The sequence below is a fragment of the Cetorhinus maximus genome, chromosome 4 (genome assembly GCF_964194155.1).
Source record: "Cetorhinus maximus chromosome 4, sCetMax3.hap1.1, whole genome shotgun sequence".
NCBI classification, from domain to species: Eukaryota; Metazoa; Chordata; class Chondrichthyes; order Lamniformes; family Cetorhinidae; genus Cetorhinus; species Cetorhinus maximus.
In genome coordinates, this window is record NC_135882.1 from 30,476,964 (window position 1) to 30,499,379 (window position 22,416).

General features: G+C 42.8%; 1 protein-coding gene across 1 annotated transcript in view; it reads left to right on the top strand.

The window, feature by feature from the left end:
• The first annotated feature begins 2,961 nt into the window (after window positions 1-2,961).
• Window positions 2,962-22,416, top strand: part of dipk1c (divergent protein kinase domain 1C) — a 42,026-nt gene continuing 22,571 nt past the window's right edge. The window contains exon 1 of the mRNA XM_078540057.1: window positions 2,962-3,503. Coding sequence (XP_078396183.1) covers window positions 3,318-3,503 — 186 coding nt within the window. The 5' untranslated portion in view covers window positions 2,962-3,317. The remainder of the gene's footprint in view (window positions 3,504-22,416) is intronic.

Genomic DNA, 22,416 nt, shown 5'->3' on the forward strand with positions numbered 1-22,416 from the left:
TTCCTCTTGTGGAAAAATCTAGAACTAGGGTTACAGTTTAAAAATAAGGGGCGAGATGAGGCAATTTTTTTTTCACTCAAATGATTGTGAGTCTTTGGAGCTCCCTTCCTGAAAAGGTGGTGGAAGCAGAGTCTGATTATTTTTAAGGCAGAGGTGGGTAGATCCTTGGTAAATAAGGAGGTAATATGTTATCAGGGTAGGCAGATGCAGATTTGAGGTTACTATCAGGTCAGCCATGACCTTATTAAATGGCGGAGCAGGCTCAAGGGACTAAATGGCCTATTCCTGCTCCTTGTTCGCATGTTTGTATGTTATACAAATTCATAAAAGCAATTAAAAGCCTTTGAAAGATTAAAAATAGTTTAAAAAAAAACTTAAGAACTTTGAAAGACTCATCATTACACTGCAAACTTCTAGACCTTTTTCTTGTTTGTTCATGGGATGGGGGCATCACTGGCTAGGCCAGCATTTATTGCCCATCTCTAATTGCCCTTGAGGGCTGAGTAGGCCATTTCAGAGGGTACTTAAGAACCAACCACATTGGTGTGGGTCTGGAGTCACATGTGGGCCAGACTAGGTAAGGACAGCAGATTTTCTTCCCAAAAGGATATGAATGAACCAAATGGGTTTTTACAACAATTTCATGGTCATCATTAGACTCTTAATTCCAGATTTTTTATTGAATGCAAATTTACAAGTGAAAGGGATTTGAACCCATACCCCCAGAGCATTACCCTAGGTCCCTAGATTACTAGCCTGGTGACAATACAACTATGCCACTGCATCCTTGTGCTGCTGATATCAAATAGGGCATGACCTCAACACTACTGCACCTCACCACTACCCCTTGTGGCTGCTTTCATTGATAGCTGTGTCCCTTAGCCAGGGCAGGAAGTACATAAATTTCCAGTGCAAAAAGGTAAGGCCACAGTTTACATCATATAGCAGAAGGTCTGGGCCTATGTCTTTTAGTTTTATTTTGACCTGTCATGTCTAAAGCATGTCTTCTGACTGTTATGCTACTTTTGTCCTTTTAGTTCATTTTCAAAGTATCATTTATACTAACTTTTTCCACCTGAGCTCGCCCCCACCATCATTTACTAGTTTAGAATCCCTGATTTATCCTTTCCATTAGGATCCTGGTCCTGGGCTGATTCAGGTGGAGCCCATCCCAATGGAACTGTTCTTCCTTTCCCAAAACTGGAGCCAGAATCCCAAGAAATGGAACCCCTCCTCCCACACCATTCCTTCAGCCACGTGTTCACCTGTATATCCTACATTAATTTGCACATGATTCAGGTATAACCTTGAAATTATAGCCTTTGAGGTCCTGCTCTTTAATTTAGCTCATCATCCTTGTGCTCTCCAAACAGAAACTCTTGCAAACTCTTCCCTTTGTTTCTGGTCCTAACATAGATCACAATTATTGGATCCTCCACCACCCTGTCCAATATCCTTTCAAAATTAAGGCAGAAGTAGATAAATTCTTCATTAACAAGGGAGTCAAATGTTATTGGTGGTAGACTGAATGTGGAGGTGAGGCCATAATCAGTTCATCCATCATCTTATTGAATGGTGGAGAAGCTTGAGGGGCCATATGGCCTACTCCTCCTAATTTGTATGTTTGTATATAGGTTGTAGTATACGGGTATCTGGCATAGCAAGGGTTAATGTGGGACCAAGAAACAGTACTGTCCATGGTGCAATGTAAAGAGACACATGATCTGAGACTAGAGTCAATTGTGGATTGGACAGAGACCTGTGTAGAAGCAAGGATGGAGTTAGCTCATAGCTTGGGCTATACCCTGTATATATGTACATTGTTATGTATTATCAATCAACACTTAATGTTCAACCATACTAGACTCAGAAACTCTTTGCAAGACCTACTGAACAGACATACAACATAGATGTCCCTCATCCTGGCACCAAGTAGACAATATATCATATGGAACTCTCAATCCTGCTTACAGAGGACAAGTCAATGTAAATAAGTAGGGCCCTTTCTCAGAGCTAACAAGGACCCCAGTTCTCCTTTAAAGGAAGGACAAAAGAAAGAGACCATGTAATGGTGAGGGTACACAAATGCAACCTACTCTTATATAGAGGGTTGTTTCATACACACTTAAAAAAAGAGTGCAAAGGACTAAACACCATTTAAAGTTCACCTCAGTCAACCTGTTAAAAGGCAGAAAAAAATAAGTCAGCCTAGCAGCTGCGAGTTCAGGGGATGCGAATGGGAAGATCTGCAGGGAAATGGAGGACCCATTTTTGGAGTTGACAAAGTCACTGTTCAGACCAGAGAATCGGGGAATACACCAGGAAAAAAATGAAAAGACAATATTTATAAATGTTGAGCTGGGCTTGGTTGCAGCAGTGTAGGAGGGCAGGGACCAACGGGCAGGAAGTGGACTGGACCACAAGTGAAAGAGAACTTCTGGATATTTCTGTGGTCAGGTCGAAAACCGTCTCAGTGAATTTGCAAAGGATGCTTTGTTTTTTCTGTGTAGTTAACCTTCAGGCTTTCTTAATGAAAGATGGAAACCTTTCTAAAGTGAAATCGTCTGTGCTCATATTAGCTGTGAAAAATTCATAGGTTTTCAGATTATGCCATGTTCTTTAGATTTCCTCCCATGTTGATTTTATTAATAGTCCACTACTAAATGGCTGCATTCAATTCTGCACAAACCTTGATATTTTTCAAGCATTATGCTGACATTGTATCCTCTCGGTGTAATTGCAATGATATTTAATCGAGTTTATTTGCCTTTCGTTCTTCCTCCTCTAATTAGAAAAAAAAAGTGTGACATACGGGGGAAGATTCTGCCACTGGAATCGTTTTTTTCCAGGTTATTATATTCAAACTTCGCCCTAACGCTGCCTGTTTCTGACACTCGGCGAGCGACAAGAGCAGAGGGGGGAAAAATGCGGAAGTACGCGGCTTAAATGCAAAAGCAAACTGGGAACCTCCAGAAAGTGAAACACTTGGGGATAAACGTGACACGGGGTTGGGATTTCCTGTGTATGGCATCTTGGAATGTAAATGTGCGCTGGCCAGAGGGGCAGAGCGGGCTGACAGGCGGGTGCGGCTGACACCTCAGACCATGGGGAGGTCTCGGGCCGCCGCTCTGATTTCTTGCTACTTTACTTTGGTGCATCACAGAGAAGATCTGGGGTCGGGGGCATGTCTTTGTGGAGGCTGAGCACGCTCCCAAGGAGATGCCGGGTCCAGCAGCGGGGTCGGTCAGACATCCCGCTTTGATTCCACCACCCATTCGGTTCAGTTGGGTTGAAGGGCTGACAACTTAACCCAAGCGATGTCAGTCACCTGGACCCCTGCTTTTCGGCAAATTAGACCGAAGACCGTCAGGAAATCCGCTGTGCTGTGTTTCCTTTTGTGGATCGCCTGCTGGATTCTTGTAAACACGTCAATCTTCATCCACAGGAGTGTTTTTGCCGAATATTGCACTGATCAGAAAAGTAAAGGAATCCTCAGCAGACTGGTAAGAGGTTTGATAATATAATGCAGAGAGCAGATGTCCACACTGCACCTCATTGGTAGGAAATGTCTGGAAGGATGCAGTTTCACATTGCACAGAACTTACCCTTTAATCAATACATTGTGATTTAATATTTTTATCTGAAGGTAAGTCTGTTACAGTTTAAAATAAAGCGACAGTTTTCCGCACAAAGTTCACTAAAATCAAGTTCGGGTGGAAAACCCCTCGGGTTTTCTGAATGCTGTTGTATGTTAGCCTGGATCTGCTGCCCAGGATGTATTTGTTCATTTCTTTTATGGCGGCGGGCTATAAACTGGAAAATGGCATGAAATCCGAAGCGATCAGGTAACGAAGCATACATTATTTAAAAAGTGCGTCTCCTGGCTGGGAAATTACTTGGAGTAAAACTTGGACTTGGAGTAAAAGGAATGCTCACAGGGCTCTCGACAAACTGCCAGAGGGAAGCGAGAGGATCCAGTTTAGCAGATGACTGGAGTCAGCTTTCTAACCCAACTCAGGATTGAGCGATTAATAAATGCAAGTGGCTCGGCTGAAGGTGATTTGAACAATCCTACGCCTTTCAGAAGTTGTTGCCCCGGCGCATTTTATCGAGTGTTTTTGTTGGCTGTAGAAACAATCAAGGGGTGGGCCATTTAAAAACTTTTTTTTAAGATAAGAAGACTCGGTGGGGGGAACTTTTCATACACCGAGCGCTGTTTTAATGGTCTTCCTACCCAGCCATTCTTCAATCTGGCACAGACTCTCCCTGTGTCGGGACGATTAATGATCAGCACTATCACAGTTATTTCAGATATTTCTGTTAGTAAAGGTTAACCTTGCTGGTGAACAGTGACAACAGTAAGGCATTTTTAATCTTCATATTACTACCCACCTAACAACTTAAATCACTTGTAATCGCGGAGTTTACAATTATATGCAAGTTTAAGAGGAGACTTGTTGGACTCTGGAGGGCTCCCATTATAAAAGGTATTTTAATATCGGTCAGAAGTGAAATAATGTTTGGTGAAAGGGGCGATTTCAAATAACATTTAATACTTTAAAAACGTTAGTTTTCTAGCCCTTATTGAAACTGAACCGGATTCCTATTTACTTTGGATAATTTTAGAATTATTATTATAAAAATATGAAGAATGGATTTAGGTAAATTTCACTGTTTCTCTTATTAAGTAATGGTAACTGATTTATCTTTATAAATGAAAGATCCCTGGAATATTTGAATATTATACACATCGATATATGACGGAGTTCTCTCACATTATCACACATACATGAGTCAGGCTTATCATGGGACAACGTTTGTGTCCTGCTGGCAACTGTTTGACTCCGATTTTAATTTAAAGATGAATCAGCAAAATCCCAATTGAATAGGTAACCAACATACCATGAAAAGCAGGAATGAATTAAAAACCAAAAGCTAGTGATCAACCATCATCAGTCAGGAACACTTTATCAATAAAAATGTCAATGATGGAGAAAATTGGTACCAATTACATTGCTCAAAGTTTATTTTGAAAGTCTTTTCTAGCACCAGAAGCGAGGGGCATAGTGATTTCTAATGCAAGGTAAAGATACATGATTTATAAATTATTAAATGTGTCTTTTTTCTGAGAAATCTCTCCAGTAATGTTGTACCCACTGTCCAGGCCACCGGTACTTATTTGATTCAACAACAAATACTCTTATTAACTTAATTAAGAAGCTCCAACAAGTAGCAGATTACATTTTTCAGGCTTTAGCAGTGCCACTCTTTACAAAGCATCCTGTGAGCAAAACCTTCAGTTAAGATTGCCTACCTGTTGAGTGCAATGAATATTCCATTTTGCAGCAGGGCTGAGGGTGTATAACAAACATGCTTTGTTTTACAATCCACAGTTAGACTAACAATTCATCTCACATACTAAATACCTGTTGTTTGTAAATTAAGTGATGGAAAAAGACTGACAGCGATAAGCACTAGAGAAGTCATGGGTGAATACTTTGCAGGTAGCTGTGGCTTTGTTGATTTTGTATAAACCATCAAAGCAAAGTCTGAGCTTTTGATTTTTTTACCTGAATTGCCAACTGATATACGAATCATACAGTAAGGGAATTGTTTTTGTTGGTATTGCATGTTGAGTGCAGAAACTTATATACTTACTTATCAACTCAACTTTTTGGGTAAGGAAACATTATGGATTAGGATTTCTGGTGGAGGATTGGAGGTGTGGATATGATATCCTGCTGCAATGTGGGAGTCATAGCAGAAGGTAGGAAGAACCCTTGTGGAAATTCCAGGTGTATTTTTTATGTACTTGATTATTGTATTGCAATAACCTGGGCAAACCACTGCGTATCTCCCTATATAATTGCATTTCAGATAATGTGTGCTCATTGCATGTACAGTGTTCCTCACACCTGAAATCCTAATTACTTCAATTTTCTCAGGAACCAATGAAAAGAAAATTATACGACTGAGCACATCTTTCAAAAAAACTGTTTTCTAAATCTCTTAGCTGCCTTGGGCCCATTTTCCTGCACCATAGGATTCTCCCTTTTTTCCCTAGAGAAGGATAACCTCTCTGACCTGGACATGTCCTGCATTTATATACATTAATATATATATATATACTTAGATATTCTGCCCTGCATCGATGAAAGCACATACCAGTCGGCTCAAACAGCATCAATTTAAAACTTTACTGTGTTTGATGCATAGAGCTAGCAGATCATATAGATAAAATTACAGTATATACAGAATAATTATAAATCAGGAGAAGAGAGTATATTAACAATCCCTTTAATAAATAGTAAAAGGTTAGTCAAAGGATGACTGGGGCCAATTAAGACTCAAAAAGGAAATATTCTTCTGGAGACAGAGGCAATGGCTGAAGTACTAAAAGCACACATTACATCTGATCTCACTAAAGAGGATGCTGCCAATGTAGCAGTAAAGAAGGAGGCAGTAGCAATACTAAGTAGGATAAAAACAGATAAAGGGGAAGTACTTAATAGGTTGGCAGCCTTCAAAGTAGAAACATCACCCAGTCTGGATGGGTTGTGCCCTAGTTTACTGAGGGAGTAAGGATGAAAATTGTGCAGAATCTGGGCACAAGCTTTCATTACCTCCTTGAACATGGAGGTGGTGGCAGAGGACTGGAGGATTGTTATGTTACACCCCATCTTATAAAAAGACAGAGGGATAAATCAGGCAACTACAGGCCATAGTCAGCTTAACATCAGTGGTGGGAAACTTTTAAGAGACAATAATCTGGGACAAATTTAATTTGTTTGGAGAAGTATGTGCTAATGCATGAAAGACAACATGGATTTGTTACAGGCAAATTATGCTTGTCCAGCTAAATAAAATTACTCGATAAAGTAACAGATAAGGTTCATAATAATACTGTTGTTGATGTTATGCCCATGGACTTTCAGCAGGTGTTTGAAGAAGTTCCATATAATAAACTCTATAGCAAAATGAAAGCCCATGGAATTAAAAGGGCAGTAGCAGCATGGATACAAAACTGGCTAAGGGATAAAAGTAAAGCGTAGAGGTAATTAATGTTTTTCTGACTTGTTTTTATTCACTCATGGGATATGAGCTTCGCTGGCTGGACCAGCATTTATTGCCCATCCCTAATTGCTCTTGAGAAGGTGGTAGTGAGCTGCCTTCTTGAACTGCTGTAGTCCATGTGGTGTAGGTACACCCACAGTGCTGTTAGAAAGGGAGTTCCAGGATTTTCACCCATGAACTGAAGGGAGGTACATGGTTGTGCTCACTGGGGGTCACAATCAGGGCCATTGTGTTTATTTTTATATATATTAATAACCTGGACCAGAGTATATAGGGCATAATGTCAAAATTTGCAGACGATATGAAACTGAAAATGTAGCAAAGAGTAATAACAGACTTCAAGGAAACATGGGCTGGCTGATGAAATGGTCAAACACATGACAGATTTCAGTTAATACAGAGAAGTGGGAAGGGATATATTTTGATGGGAGAAATAGAGGGGACGATATGGATGGGGCAGGAACTGAAACTTGTGGATGTATGTACACAAATCTTTGAAAGCAGCAGGACAAGTTAAGAAGGCTGTTAAAAACGCATTTAGGTTTCTTGGCTTTATTAATAAAAAAAATAGCGTGCAAAAGTAACGAAGTTATGTTAGACTGTTATAAAGCACTGGCTAGGCCTCAGCTGGATTATATTAAATTCTGTGTTCAATTCTGGCAACACATTTTAGGAAGAATGTCAAGCCCTTGGAAAGCGGACAGAAGAGATTTATTAGAATGGTACCAGGGATGAGGGACTTCAGTTATGTGAAGAAGCTGGGGTTATCCGCCTTAGATCAAAGGTTAAGAGGAGTTTTTAGAGACATGCTCAAAATCATGAAGGAGAAATTATTTCCAGTCACAAAAGGGTCAGTAACCAAAAGACACAGATTTAAGGTGATTGGCAGAAGATCAGGAGTTAACATGAGGAAACATTTTTATATAATGAGTTATTGTGATATGGAATGCACTGCAGCAAAGGTTGGTGGAAACAGATTCAATAGTAATATTCAGAAGAGAATTGGAAGAATACTTGAAGGGAAAACATTTACATGGGTCAGTGTAGGGAAGTGGGGTTAATTGGCTACCTCAACCAAAGAACCGGCATTGTGGACCAAATGACCCCTTCTGTGCTGTATCATTCTATGACTCTATGAGAGAGTTCTTCATTTTATTTTCCAGTTTTGTGCCTATATTTGAACTTATAATATTGTTTCCTTGAAAGCTTTTTGATGAATAAATATTTATTTCAAGTTGAACTGCCGCTGAAAAGTGGTCAAAGTATAGTGAAAAGGTGAAGGGCTAGCAAATGCAATAGGAACAAGGGGAGGGTAGTAAGAAGCAAAGGAGAGGGTAGTGGAAGGAGGCAGGGGATGTGAAATGAGTCACAAAGGACTAAAAGCTGGATTGATGGGTACAGAAGTAGGAAACTATCGACTTTTATTTATGGGAGCTGGTGACAGATGACAGTAGCCAGAAAAAACAATTCGGTTCTGGGTTTGTCATTATCACGCTTCTCCATTGCTTTGTTTGAGATACAGAAGCTGGAGTGAATGTGTTTCCCTATTGTGTGACACCAAATTAAACAGCAAATTCAAATGGGCAGCTTCAGAGGGAAACCACAAGCACTCATATGAATGAGCAGACATTTTTCCCACAAAAACTGGAAATAAAATATTCACCCTGGGAAATAATATTAAACAACAAATCAGAACTAGGGCTTGAGCTGATGTTCCTGTACTGCTCAAACATCCCTTGTTTTATTTACAATTCATTCAAACTCTTCATTTCATTGATGGCCCTGTAATTTACTCCCAGGTAATCACTGGCTTCTATAAAAAATTATTAAGGAATCTGTCTATCATCAGACAAGTGAGTTTATCAGCATCAATATGCTAAGAGGTGCTTGGCTGACTGCATTTCTGTAGCATTCGAGGTAAGTAAAACGCTGCACCTATCAAATGTGAAAGAACTGAATGAGCAGACATTGTATGTTTACATATTATTAGAACTTCCTCAGGTGTTCCTGATGTTAAGCACATCAATTCAATGTGTATTATTGGATAGGTGTGAATTAATGCTCTGCTTAGCACTTCAACTGAAATTTACCTCCTGCAACAGTGACTGCCAATGTTAATAACATACCAGATATAAAAACAAAAAACTACTGCGGATGCTGGAAATCCAAAACAAAAACAGAATTACCTGGAAAAACTCAGCTGGTCTGGCAGCAACGGCGGAGAAGAAAAGAGTTGACGTTTTGAGTCCTCATGACCCTTCAACAGAACCGAGCAATATCAGGAGAAGGATGAAATATAAGCTGGTGTAAGGTGGGGGAGGGGGGAGAGAAGTTTGGGGGTTGGTGGTTGTAGGGACAAGCAAGCAGTGATAGGAGCAGATAATCAAAAGATGTTACAGACAAAGGAACAAAGAGGTGTTGAAGGTGGTGATATTATCTAAGATAATGTGCTAATTAAGAATGGATGGCAGGACACTCAAGGTACAGCTCTAGTGGGGGTGGGGTGGAAAGACTGACAGGGCATTACAGGTATAGATTTAAAAATAATGGAAATAGGTGGGAAAAGAAAAATCTATATAAATTATTGGAAAAACAAAAGGGAGGGGAAAGAAACGGAAAGGGGGTGGGGATGGCAGAAGATGCAACACCTGCCCCTTCACTTCCTCTCTCCTCACCGTCTAAGGGCCCAAACACTCCTTTCAAGTGAAGCAGCGTTTCACTTGCATTTCCCCTAACTTAGTCTACTGCATTCGTTGCTCCCAATGCGGTCTCCTCTACATTGGAGAGACCAAACGTAAACTGGGCGACCGCTTTGCAGAACACCTGCGGTCTGTCCGCAAGAAAGACCCAAACCTCCCTGTCGCTTGCCATTTTAACACTCCACCCTGCTCTCTTGCCCACATGTCTGTCCTTGGCTTGCTGCATTGTTCCAGTGAAGCCCAACGCAAACTGGAGGAACAGCACCTCATCTTCCGACTAGGCACTTTACAGCCTTCCGGACTGAATATTGAATTCAACAACTCTAGATCTTGAACTCCCTCCTCCATCCCCACCCGCTTTCCATTTCTTTCCCCTCCCTTTTGTTTTTTCCAATAATTTATATAGATTTTTCTTTTCCCACCTATTTCCATTATTTTTAAATCTATACCTGTAATGCCCTGTCAGTCATTCCACCCCACCCCCACTAGAGCTGTACCTTGAGTGTCCTGCCATCCATTCTTAATTAGCACATTCTCTTAGATAATATCACCATCTTCAACACCTCTTTGTTCCCTTGTCTGTAACATCTTTTGATTATCTGCTCCTATCACTGCTTGCTTGTCCCTACAACCATCACCCCCCCAACCAATTTCTCTCCCCCCACCACCCCCCCCACTCCCCCCACCTTAAACTAGCTTATATTTCACCCTTCTCCTGATATTGCTCAGTTCTGTTGAAGGGTCAACTCTTTTCTTATCCGCCGCTGCTGCCAGACCAGCTGAGTTTTTCCAGGTAATTCTGTTTTTGTTAATAACATACCATCTGTTCAGTAACTTTTTAAAACTTGTGAAATTCCATATCCTTCCAAAGCACATTTTGTACATCTACCAAAGCCATTTAAAGTAGATTTACCAGCAGCATTCAAGGCCAATAACACTGTCTAGTAGAACAGTGAAGCTGTATAAATTCAGAAACAACAATTTGTTGCCAGCTGTATGGGGCTTGTATGCAATGCTTAAGTAACAGATTTAAGGAGGTAGAAGGGGGCAGAATAGAATGCTGCAGGAGCCAAGAAGCTGGTGAGATGGAGCCATAGATCCCAGACACACCCCTTGCATTTTGAACATTATACTAGTAATAATTATATAGACCTCTCAAAATAAAATAATGCTTCTACAGACTCCATTACCACCTGAAAGTAATCACTGACATCTACCCGGGGGAATATTTGCACGTCAGCATTGCACTCCCATTGGATGTAAACATTATTGTTGCTTTGAGCTTCCGTACAGCTGGGTCATTTAGGGCACTTTTTGGAGACTTCACTGACATCAGCCGGTTTGCTGTCTGCTGCAATATTAAATGTGAGAGATGCCTTCTTTCAGCAGTGCAACTCCTACATACAATTCCACAATGGCTGTCGGTAGCAGCAGAACACATGAACCAAATGCATCCATGATGTGGAGTTTTCAAAGTTGAAGGGCATAATTTGCAGAAAATGTGTACCCATTTGGACTTCAATGTGCACCTATTATACACATGGGCATAGGTTTTGTTTGACCTTTGGGCAGCTGACCAGTGAAGTGCACAGGCTGCCTTTCCATTGGACCAGCAGAAGTGCTCCAGGCATTTTTAGGGTTAGGCCTCATTCACTTGACTCCAGTGAGCTGCTTCTTGCTGACTGGCTACTGGAGGGATTCTGGTCAGCCTAGATCTCCAACCGCTGGCAGGTAGGTAGGGCCATGCAAGGAGTGTGCTGATCATGGAGGGGGTCAAGCTACATGTGGCAGAAAATCAGTGTTCTTGGTGAGCCTGAAGAAGCACCCCTTCCTCTCATAGCCCCATAAAAAGATGGTGGGAGTTGGAGTAAATGGGGGAAGGTGAGCTGCTAAGTTATTCAGGTCACTAATGCCCTGTTTATGCCAGGCAGGCTGACTTAAAATCAGTAATGATGCCTGTCTTGTTAGACAAAAATTCATTTCAAAATTGTTCAAAGAGGGATACAGTTGGAATGTTACTTCTTGGGGATTTTGCATGACCCTGCATCGCTGGCTAGTGACCCAGTTGTTGTCCTTATGTAGCCTGACAGAATGTAAACGTTATGGAGTGCATTTCTGAACAAGGGCTGTAAGTAAGCAGTCATTTAGAATTCTGAGACAACAGTTCATATGCTTAAACATAAGAAGTAAGGCATTGAAATATATCCCAGAGAGGGTTTTGAAAAAACTGTGGTGCGCTACATGCTTCATAACAGCACAATAGAAAGATGCTGAGAAGATGCTCCAAGCTTTAACAGAGGTGGAGGCAGAGAAGCCTACTGCTTTGGAGCCACAGGTAGCAAAGAATGTTGTACAACAAAGGAAGCTGGTCTATGAAGATTTACATAGAAACATACATAGAAAATAGAAGCAGGAGTAGGCTATTTGGCCCTTCGAGCCTACTCCGTCATTCATTATGATCATGACTGATCATCCAACTCAATAGCCTCCTGTCGCTTTCTCCCCATACCCTTTGATCCATTTTGCCCCAAGAGCTATATCTAACTCCTTCTTGAAAACATACAATGTTTTGGCCTCAACTACTTTCTGTGGTAGTGAATTCCACAGGCTCACCACTATCTAGGTGAAGAAATTTCTCCTCATCTCAGTCCTAAATGGTCTATCCCTTTTCCTCAGACTGTGACCCCTGGTTCTGGACTCCCCCACCATCGGGAACATCCCTCCTGCATCTACCCTGTCTAGTCCTGTTAGAACTTTATAGGTTTCTACGAGATCCCCCCTCATTCTTCTGAACTCCAGGGAATATAATCCTAACCGACTCAATCTATCCTCATATGTCAGCCCTGCCATCTCAGGAATCAGTCTGGTTAACCTTCATTGCACTCCCTCTATAGCAAGAACATCCTTCCTCAGATAAGGAGACCAAAACTGCACACAATATTCCAAGTGTGGTCTCACCAAGGCCCAGTACAATTGCAGCAAGACATCCCTGCTCCTGTACTCGAATCCTCTGGCTATGAAGGCCAACATACCATTTGCCTTCTTTGCCACCTGCTGCACCTGCATGCTTACCTTCAGTGACTGGTGTACGAGGACACCCAGGTCTCGTTGCACATTCCCCTCTCTCAATGTATAGCCATTCAGATAATAATCTGCCTTCCTGCTTTTGCTACCAAAGTGGATAACCTCACATTTATCCACATTATACTGCATCTGCCATGCATTTGCCCACTTACTCAGCTTGTCCAAATCACACTGAAGCATCTCTGCACCCTCCCAGCTCACCCTCCCACCCAGCTTTGTGTCATCTGCAAATTTGGAGAAATTACATTTAGTTCCCTCATCTAAATCATTAATATATATTGTGAATGGCTGGGGTCCCAGCACCGATCCCTGCTTTCCATTCAGAAAAAGACCCGTTTATTCCTACTCTTTGTTTCCTGCCTGCCAACCAATTTTCTATCCATCTCAATACACTACCCCCAATCCCAAGCGCTTTAATTTTACACGGCAATCTCTTATGCGGGACTTTGTCGAAAGCCTTCTGAAAATCGAAATAAACCACATCCACTGGCTCCCCCTCATCATCTCTACTAGTTACATCCTCGAAAAATTCCAGTAGATTTGTCAAGCATAATTTCTGTTTCATAAATTCATGCTGATTCTGCCACTGTTTTCCAAGTGCTGAACTATTAAATCTTTTATAATGGACTCTAGACTACCGATGTCAGGCTGACTGGTCTATAGTTCCCTGTTTTCTCTCGACCTCCCTTTTTAAATAGTGGGGTTACATTAGCTACCCTCCAATCTGTAGGAACTGTTCCAGAGTTTATAGAATCTCAGAAGATGACCACCAATGCATCCATTATTTCTAGGGCCACTTCCTTAAGTACTCTGGGATGTAGATTATCAGGCCCTGGGGATTTATCAGCCTTCAATCCCATCAATTTTCCCAGCATTATTTCCCTACTAATGCTGATTACTGATTTCTTTCAGTTCCCCCCTCTCACCAAACCCTGTGTTCCCCAACATTTCTGGTATGTTATTTGTGTCCTCCTTTGTGAAGACAGAACCAAAGTATGTACTTAGTTGGTTAGCCATTTCTTTGCTCCCCATTATAAATTCCCCTGTTTCTGACTGTAAGGTCCTGCATTTGTCTTCACCAATCTTTTTCTCTTCACAAACCTATAGAAACTTTTACAGTCAGTTTTTATGTTCCCCGCCAGCTTACTCTCGTACTCTATTTTCCCTTCTTAATCAATCCCTTGGTCCTCCTTTGCTGATTTCTAAACTGCTCCCAATCCTCAGGTCTGTTGTTTTTTCTGGCTAATTTTGTATGCCTCTTGCTTTGATCTAATACTATCTCTAATTTCCCTTGTAAGCCGTGGTTTGGCTACCTTTCCTGTTTTACTTTTTCGCCAAACAGGAATAAACAATTGTTGCAGTTCACCCATGCGCTCTTTGAATGTTTGCCATTGCCTATCCACCATCATCCCTTTAAGTAACGTTTCCCAATCCATCATAGCCAACTCGTGCCTCATTGGAAAAATTTTCCCCCCGTTGTGGGGGAAGTGCAGGAGGGGGCGCGGGCAGGCGCACCTCCAATCGGCACCCCCGCTAGGGGGCGTTCCGCCATTTTACGTAGGCAGGCCAATTAAGGCCCGCCCGGTGTGACGTCCGCCAGGAAGCGCTATGTGCTCCTTGTGTGGGCGGGGGGAGTGCTCTCTTTCACGCATGCGCACAAAAGAGCGCACTGATCTCCCTGAGGCTAAGTGCTGCCTCGGAGAAATCGGCTCCAAATTTAAAAATCTTAAAGAAACGATATAAAAATTTCCCTGACATGTCCCCTCATGTGACACTGTCACATGAGTCGGGACATGTCCATCACCTTTGCTGAAACCTTTATTAAATATTTAACAACCCTCATGAAACGCGGATGAGGTTTCATGCTTTTTCTTAAGCTCGCCAGGGCTCCCAGCCTGCCCGCCAACCCTAAGGTTGGACGGGCAGGTCAATTAATTATGTTAAGTACTTTTTAAATGGCCTCAATAGGCCGTTGACAGGCGGGCGCACAGCTGATTCGGTTGTGCCCCCGCCGACCTGAAAAAGGAAATGATGCGGGGTGACGTCGGGAGTGCTGCCCGACGTCATCCCGCGTCATTTTACGCACCGGCGAGCGGGCTCTGCCCCTGCTCGCCGACCGGAAGATCATGCCCCATACCATCGTAGTTTCCTTTATTAAGATTCAGGACTCTCGTCTCAGAATCAACTATGTCACTCTCCATCTTGATGAAGAATTCTATTATATTATGGTGGCTCATCCCCAAGCGGCCTCACTCAACTAGATTGCCAATTATTCCTTTCTCATTACACAATACCCAGTATAGGACGGCCTGTTCTCTAGTTGGTTCCTCAATGTATTGGTCCAGAAAACCATCCCGTATACACTCCAGGAATTCCTTCTCTATGTTGTCGTTACTAATTTGATTTGTCCAATCTATATGCAGATGAAAGTTACCCATAATTACAGATTTTCCTTTATTGCATGCGTCTCTAATTTCCTGTTTAATGCCATTTCCAACATCACCACTACAGTTTGGGGGTCTATATACAACCCCCACTAATGTTTTTGGCCCCTTAGTGTTTTTCAGCTCTACTCATACAGATTCCACATCGTCGGAGCTAATATCTTTCCTCACTATTTAGTTAATTTCCTCTTTAACCAGCAATACAATTCCATCGCCTTTTCCTTTTTGTCTGTCTTTCCTAAATACTAAATACCCCTGGATGTTCAGTTCCTATGCCTGGTCACCCTGCAGCTATGTCTCCATAATCCCGACTATATCATACCTGCTTACATCTATTTGCGGGGTTAATTCATCCACTTTATTGTGAATGCTCCTCGTGTTAAGGCACAAAGCCTTAAGGCTTGTCTTTTTAACATTACTTGTCCTGTTCCCACTATTTTTCACTGAAGCTCTGTTTGATTCTTGCACTTGATTTCTCTGCCTATCACTTTTCTTATTTCCTTTCCTGTCTTTTGTTTTTGTCCTTGATTCCCCCTCCTCTGATTCCTTGCATAGATTCCCATCCCCCTGCCATTTTAGTTTAAACTCTTCCCAACTACTCTAGCAAATATTCCACCTAGGACATCAGTCCCATCCAGTTTGTACTAGTCCCAGCTCCCCCAGAATTGGTCCCAATATCCCAGGAATCTGAAACCCTCCCCCTCATACCATCTCTTCAGCCATGTATTCATCCGACATATCCTGCTATTTCTACTCTGACTAGCACATCGCACTGGTAGTAATCCTGCTATCACTGCCTTTGAGGTCCTACTTTTCAACTTACTTCCTAACTCGCTATATTCTGCTTTTAGGACCTTATCCCTGTTTTTACCCATGTTTTTTGTACCAATGTGTACCACGATCATTGACTGTTCACCCTCCCCCTTCAGAATGTCTTGTAGCCGCTCTGAAACATCCTTGACCCTAGCACCAGGGAGGCAACATAACATCCTGGAGTCTCATTTGCAGCTACAGGAACGCCTATCTATTCCCCTTACTATTGAATCCCCTATAATTATTGCATTCCCACACTTTTCACTCCTCCCCTGTGCAGCAGAGCCAACTGTGGCGCAACAAATTTGTCTGTTGCTGCTTTCCCCTGAGAGGCCATTCCCCTCAACAGTATCCAAAGCAGTATATCTGTTTTGCAGGGGAATAGCCACAGGAGATTCCTGCACTGCCTGCCCGGTCCTCTTGCTCTGCCTGGTGGTCACCCATTCCCTTCCTGTCTATGGACTCTTAGCCTGTGGTGTGACCACCTCTCTATACGTGCTATCCACGATACTCCCTGCCTCGTGGATGCTCCACAGTATCCCTAGCTGCCGCTCCAGCTCTGAAACCATGGCTTCCAGGAGCTGCAGCTGGAGACGCTTCCCGCACATATGGTGACCCCGGGCACTGGAAATGTTCCCGGCTTCCCACATTGAGCAGGAGGAGCGCACCATGGCTTTGAGATTTCCTGCCATGACTTACCCCTTTAAATTAAATTAAATCTTTTGGAAGATACTTAATATCAAATAATATCAATTACTCTAGGGCCCTACTTCCCTGCTCCTTATTGTTACAGAATATAGCCCTTACAAACAGTGAACCACAAAATAAGACCTTAAGAACTATAAGCGATAAAAGTAGTAAATACTTATCCGACCGTACTCACGGTACTCAAAGGGTCACCTTGTTCCCTCCTCACTGAACTCCCTCAGTCACCTCTGCTCTCCCAGCTCCTTTTCAACTCCCAACTCCTCTCGCAATAATTGATTTAATTGACAACAATTTCTTCTGTATAGCATATTTATCCATTTGCTTGTTAGTAGTGCAGATTTACTGTTCAGGAACATTTCATTGATGTCACATATTTCATGTAACTTGTAGCAACAATGACAACAACAAGTTGCATTTATATACTGTCTTACATAATGTCCTAAGCTACTTCATAGAGCTGTAACATGAGGAACAGAACACCAGGTGAAGAGAATTTCAGGAAGTATGTTTGAAAAAATATGCAAATATTATTTAAAGTAGAGAGAAGTAAAAAGATGGGAGGATTTAGGAGGGAGCTAAAAAGTCTTCCACCAGTTGGGCAGGGCTGGAGGTGGATGGGATGGGCAGTAGACCAAAGTCAAATGACAATAAAATACGGAGAGAAAGTAAGCCACAAGGAGGAGACATAGGCCAGGATGTTCCGGTCGGCAAGCAGGGGCGGGGCCCGCTCGCCGACGCATAAATTGACGCGGGGTGATGTTGGGCATGCTTCCCGATGTCACCCCGCATCATTTAGTTTGTCAGTTCGGCGGGTGCGTATCCAACTTGGATGCACGCCCGCCGACCTGTCAACAGCTGATTAAGGCCATTAAAAATCCAGTTGGACTCATTAATGGCTGGGGGCCCAGGCAGGCTTGTGAAAAAACATGAAACCTCATCCACGGGCGGGATGAGGTTTCATGAGTGATTTTAAAAATGCAGAATATTTTACAATGTAAGTTATGGACATGTCCCAGCTCATGTGACAGTGTCACATGAGGGGACATGGCAGGGAAATTTTTTTCAAACCTTTATTGAAAGTTTTAAATCGGTCCCGATCTCCCTGAGGCAGCACTTTGCCTCATGGAGATCTGTGCGCTCATTCGCGCGCATGCACGAAAGAGTGCACTCCCGGCTGAGGGAATCCCACCCCCCCGCCCACACAGGGGCCGCATAGCGCTTCCTGGCGCACGTCACGCTGGGCAGGCCTTAATTAGCCGCCCACATAAAATGGCGGCACACCCCCAAGTGGGGGCGCCGATCAGAAGTGCGCCCGCTCATGCCTGCTCCCACTCTTACCCCCCCAACAGGGGGGAAAGTGTTGCCCATAGAGTAGACATATGGATATAGAGTGGTGTGAGGAACAATTTGAAGAAGAGGACAATAATTATGGCCATCATCAATCTGTGAGGACTGGTGTCATGGATAGGCAAGCTTACTGTTAGGCAGGGTATGAGCAGCTTTGTTTCTTACCTATTGGAGTTTATGGAGCATGGACAAAGGAATGTCAGCAGGCATTGGACAAATCAAATTCTGGAGATTACACAAGCATGGGTGAGGGCTTCAGCATTGGTGGGGCTAAGCAAGGGCCAGAAGTGGACAGTGTTGGAGGAGATAGAAGTAAGAACTCTTAGTGATGGTTGGGATATGAAGTTTGAAACTCAGTTCAGGTGAAAAAGGCTGCCAAAGTTGTGCACAGTTGTTCAGGCTGGGAGGTTAGACAGAGAATCAGAGGCACAGCCAAGGGTGTAGAGTTCAAAAAGAACACCAAATATTAAAGTTTTAGTCTTTCCAGTGTTCAGCTAAAGGAGGTTGTAGCTCATCCAAGACTTGATGTTGGACACACTGTCTGATAGCGCAGAAGTGTTCGTAAGGTCAAGGAAAGAGGAGAGATTGAGCTGGTTAATGTCCATTAACATAGGAACATTGGAACAGGAGTAGGCCATTCAGTCCATCGAGCCTGCTCCGGCATTCAATTAGATCATGGCTGATCATCTACCACAACACCACTTTCCTGCAATATCTCTGTATCCCTTGATGTCATTAGTCTCCAGGAATCTATCGATTTCTGTTTTGAACATGCTCAATGATTGAGCTTCCACAACCTTTTGGGGTAGAGAATTCCAAAGATTCATTACCCTCTGAGTGAAGAAATTCCTCCTAATCTCAGTCTTAAATGGCCTACCCCTCATCCTGAGATTAAGTCCCCTGGTTTTAAACTCACCAGCCAGGGGAAACATCTTATCTACATCACCCTATCATGGCCGGTAAGAATTTTGAAAGTTTCAATGAGGTCACCCTTCATTCTTTAGAACTCAAAAGAATACAGACCCAGTCTCCCCAATCTCATTTTCCAGCACTAGGCCCATAGCCTTGTATGCCATGGCATTGCAAGTGAACGTCCAAATACTTCTTAAATGTTATGAGGGTTTCTGCCTCTACCACCCTTTCAGGCAGTGTGTTCCAAATTCCCACCACCCTCTGGGTGAAAAAATTCTTCCTCACATCCACTCTAAACCTCTTGCCCCTTACCTTAAATCTATTCCCCTTGGTTATTGATCCCTCCACCGAGGGGAAAAGTTCCTTCCTGTCTACCCTATCTATGCTCCTCATAATTTTACACACCTCAGTCACGTCCCCCGTCAATCTCCTCTGGTCCAAGGAAAATAAACCCAGTCTATCCAATCTTTCCTCATAACTAAAACTCTCCAGCCCAGGCAACATCTTGGTAAAGCTCTTCTGCACTCTCTCTAGTGCAATCACATCCTTAATATCTCAGTACCAATGTTAGGTTGAGGACCTGAATGTATTGTAAGTGGAGGAGGACCACCATACTTCCTTTGCCCTGTAGTGACATCTAGTGCATATCCTGTTCTTTCTAAGAGGGTCTTAATTTTTGTCTCATCTGGACCTTTATTAGCATCTGTCACTTTAGATCCTTCCCACTCTGTAAGTCTTCATTACTCCACATAGAAAGACATTTTTATTCTGAACATGGGAAAGATCACTTTCCTTAAATTGTTGTAGTACTGACAATGCACCTTCTTCATTGAATTCCCTCAAGGCATCAATTGCTCTCTCGTCTAAATCACTATGAGAAACCAAACCTGCTAAATAAATTTCATCTAGCTTGTCTGGTACTGTTTTTTGGTAAACAAGCGCTTAATAAAGTTTGATAGTGTTCTGATTGAACAATGGCAGTGGAAGCATCCATCGGCTCTTCTGTACCATTTCCATTCATATGTTCGGTAGCCATTTCTTCAGTGGACATCTTGCCCTCCACTCTCTCAAACTCAGCTTTATAAAATGGCGGCTCGGCCAGCAAGGCGCGCGGCTCCCAAAGCTCCTGAGCTTCACCCATGCGCTCGCATGGCGGGGTCTCCTGACCTGCCCCGCAAGGACCCCGGCTATACTGGGCTTGGCCTTTACCTTTCCCTTACGTTTACCTTTCCCTTTGTGCCTTAGAAGAATGTATACCTGCTGTAGACCGTGCAGTATTCTTTAAATACTAGCCATTGCCTGTCCACCATAGCCAACTTGCCCTTCGTACATTCATAATTTGCTTTCTTCAGATTGAAGACCCGAGTTTCAGAATGAAATATATTCAAACTTAATGCAAAATTCTATCATATTATGGTCACTATTTCCCAAAGGCTCCTTTACATCAAGGTCATTAATTAGCCCTTTCTCATTAGGCAACGCTAAATCCAAAATAGCCCGATGCCTAGTTGGCTTCTCAATGTACTACTCCAGAAACCCATCTTGTAAATACTCCAGGAATTCCTCCTCCATAACATTAGTGCTGATTTGGTTAACCCAGTCTATGTGTAAATTGAAGTCGTCCATTATTACTGTATTATTCATGTAACATGCATCTCTAATTTCCTGAATATATCATTCCCAACATTAACACAATAGTTTGGCCTGTAAACAACTCCCACCAATGTTTGCTGCTCCTTGCAGTTTCTTAGCTCCACCCAAACTGATTCTATATCTTGATTCTTCGATCTGAGATCCTCTCTTTCCAATGTACTGATCTCGTCCCTTATTAAGATTGCTACCCCACCTCCTTTTAGTTTTTGCCTATCCCCCCCTAAATGCGGAACATCCTTGGATATTCAGTTCCCGATCTTGATCACCCTGTAGCCACATCTGGGTAATTGCAATTAAATTATGCTCATTTACCTCAATTTGTTCAAATCATCAACCTTTTTGTGTATGCTACGTGCATTCAGATAGAGTGCCTTTAATTCTGTTTTTTAAACTTTATTCTCTATTCTGATACTATTTGATGTTTGCCTATGCTTTGTCTGTCTTCTATCTTTGCTTTCTATTTTTCTACCTCCTTTTACCAGTTTTGCTTCCCTTGAATCTGAGCTCCCTTTCAGGTTCCCATCCCCCACCAATCTAGTTTAAACACTCCCCAACAGCACTAGTGAATCTCCCTGTGAGGATGTTAGCTCAAGTCCTGCTAAGATGTCCTTCTTGTACAGATCCCACCTGCCCCAGAACTGGTCTCAATGCCTCAGAACTCTGATGCCTTCCCTCCTACACCAATTCTTCATTCACATGTTCAATTGCTTAATTCTCCTATTGCTATGCTCATTAGCATATGGGATTGGAAATAATCCAGAGATTACTGCTTTAGAAATCCTGCTTTTCAATCTCCTTCCTAGTTCCCTGAAATCTGCTTTCAGGGCCACAACCCCTTCCTACCTAAGTCATTGGTACCAACATGGACTATGGCCTCTGGCTGTTCACCCTCCCCCAAGAGAATGTCCTGCAGCCGCTCCATGACACCCTTGACCCTGGCACTCAGAAGGCAACACACCATCCTGGAGTCATGTCTGTCCACTCTTCTAACAAATCACCCATCAATACTGCTCTTCCCCTCTTCTTCCTGTACAGCCTTCCTGGAAAGGCTCCTGTACAGCTGAGCCGCCCTTGGTGCCACGAGCTTGGCACTGACTGCACTCCTCTGAGGAACCAACGCCCTCACCAGTGTCCAAAACGTAAAACCGATTAGTGAGCAAGACCCTAGGGGACTTCTGCACCTCCTGCCTCGTTCTCTTGGACTGACTGGCATTAACCTTTCTGCCTCCATGCTCCTAGCCTGCGGTGTGACCACCTCTTTGAATGTGCTATTCACATAGCACTCAGCCTCGCGGATGTGCCACAGTGATCCCAGCCGCCGCTTGAGCTTCAAAACCCAGAGTTCAAGTTTCTGCAACTGGTGACACTTCCTGCACATGTGGTGGCCTAGGTCAGCGGTAGCGTCCACAACTTCTCACATACTACAGGATGTGCATTCCAAGCGGCCCTGCCATATCTTAACTTAACTTCACTTACAATAACTTTATTTTATTTTGGTTTGCTTTTATTAACTGCACTTGGCCTTAACTTAATAAACCTTACAACTATTAATAAACCTTACTAGTATTAATAACTCCGACTAATACTTAACACACTTTACAAGTTGCGATAAACCTTACTTAGAGCATCTCTTGAAACTGACCTCTTGTCTGCCTATGATATCACCAAACAAGGGTGTATTG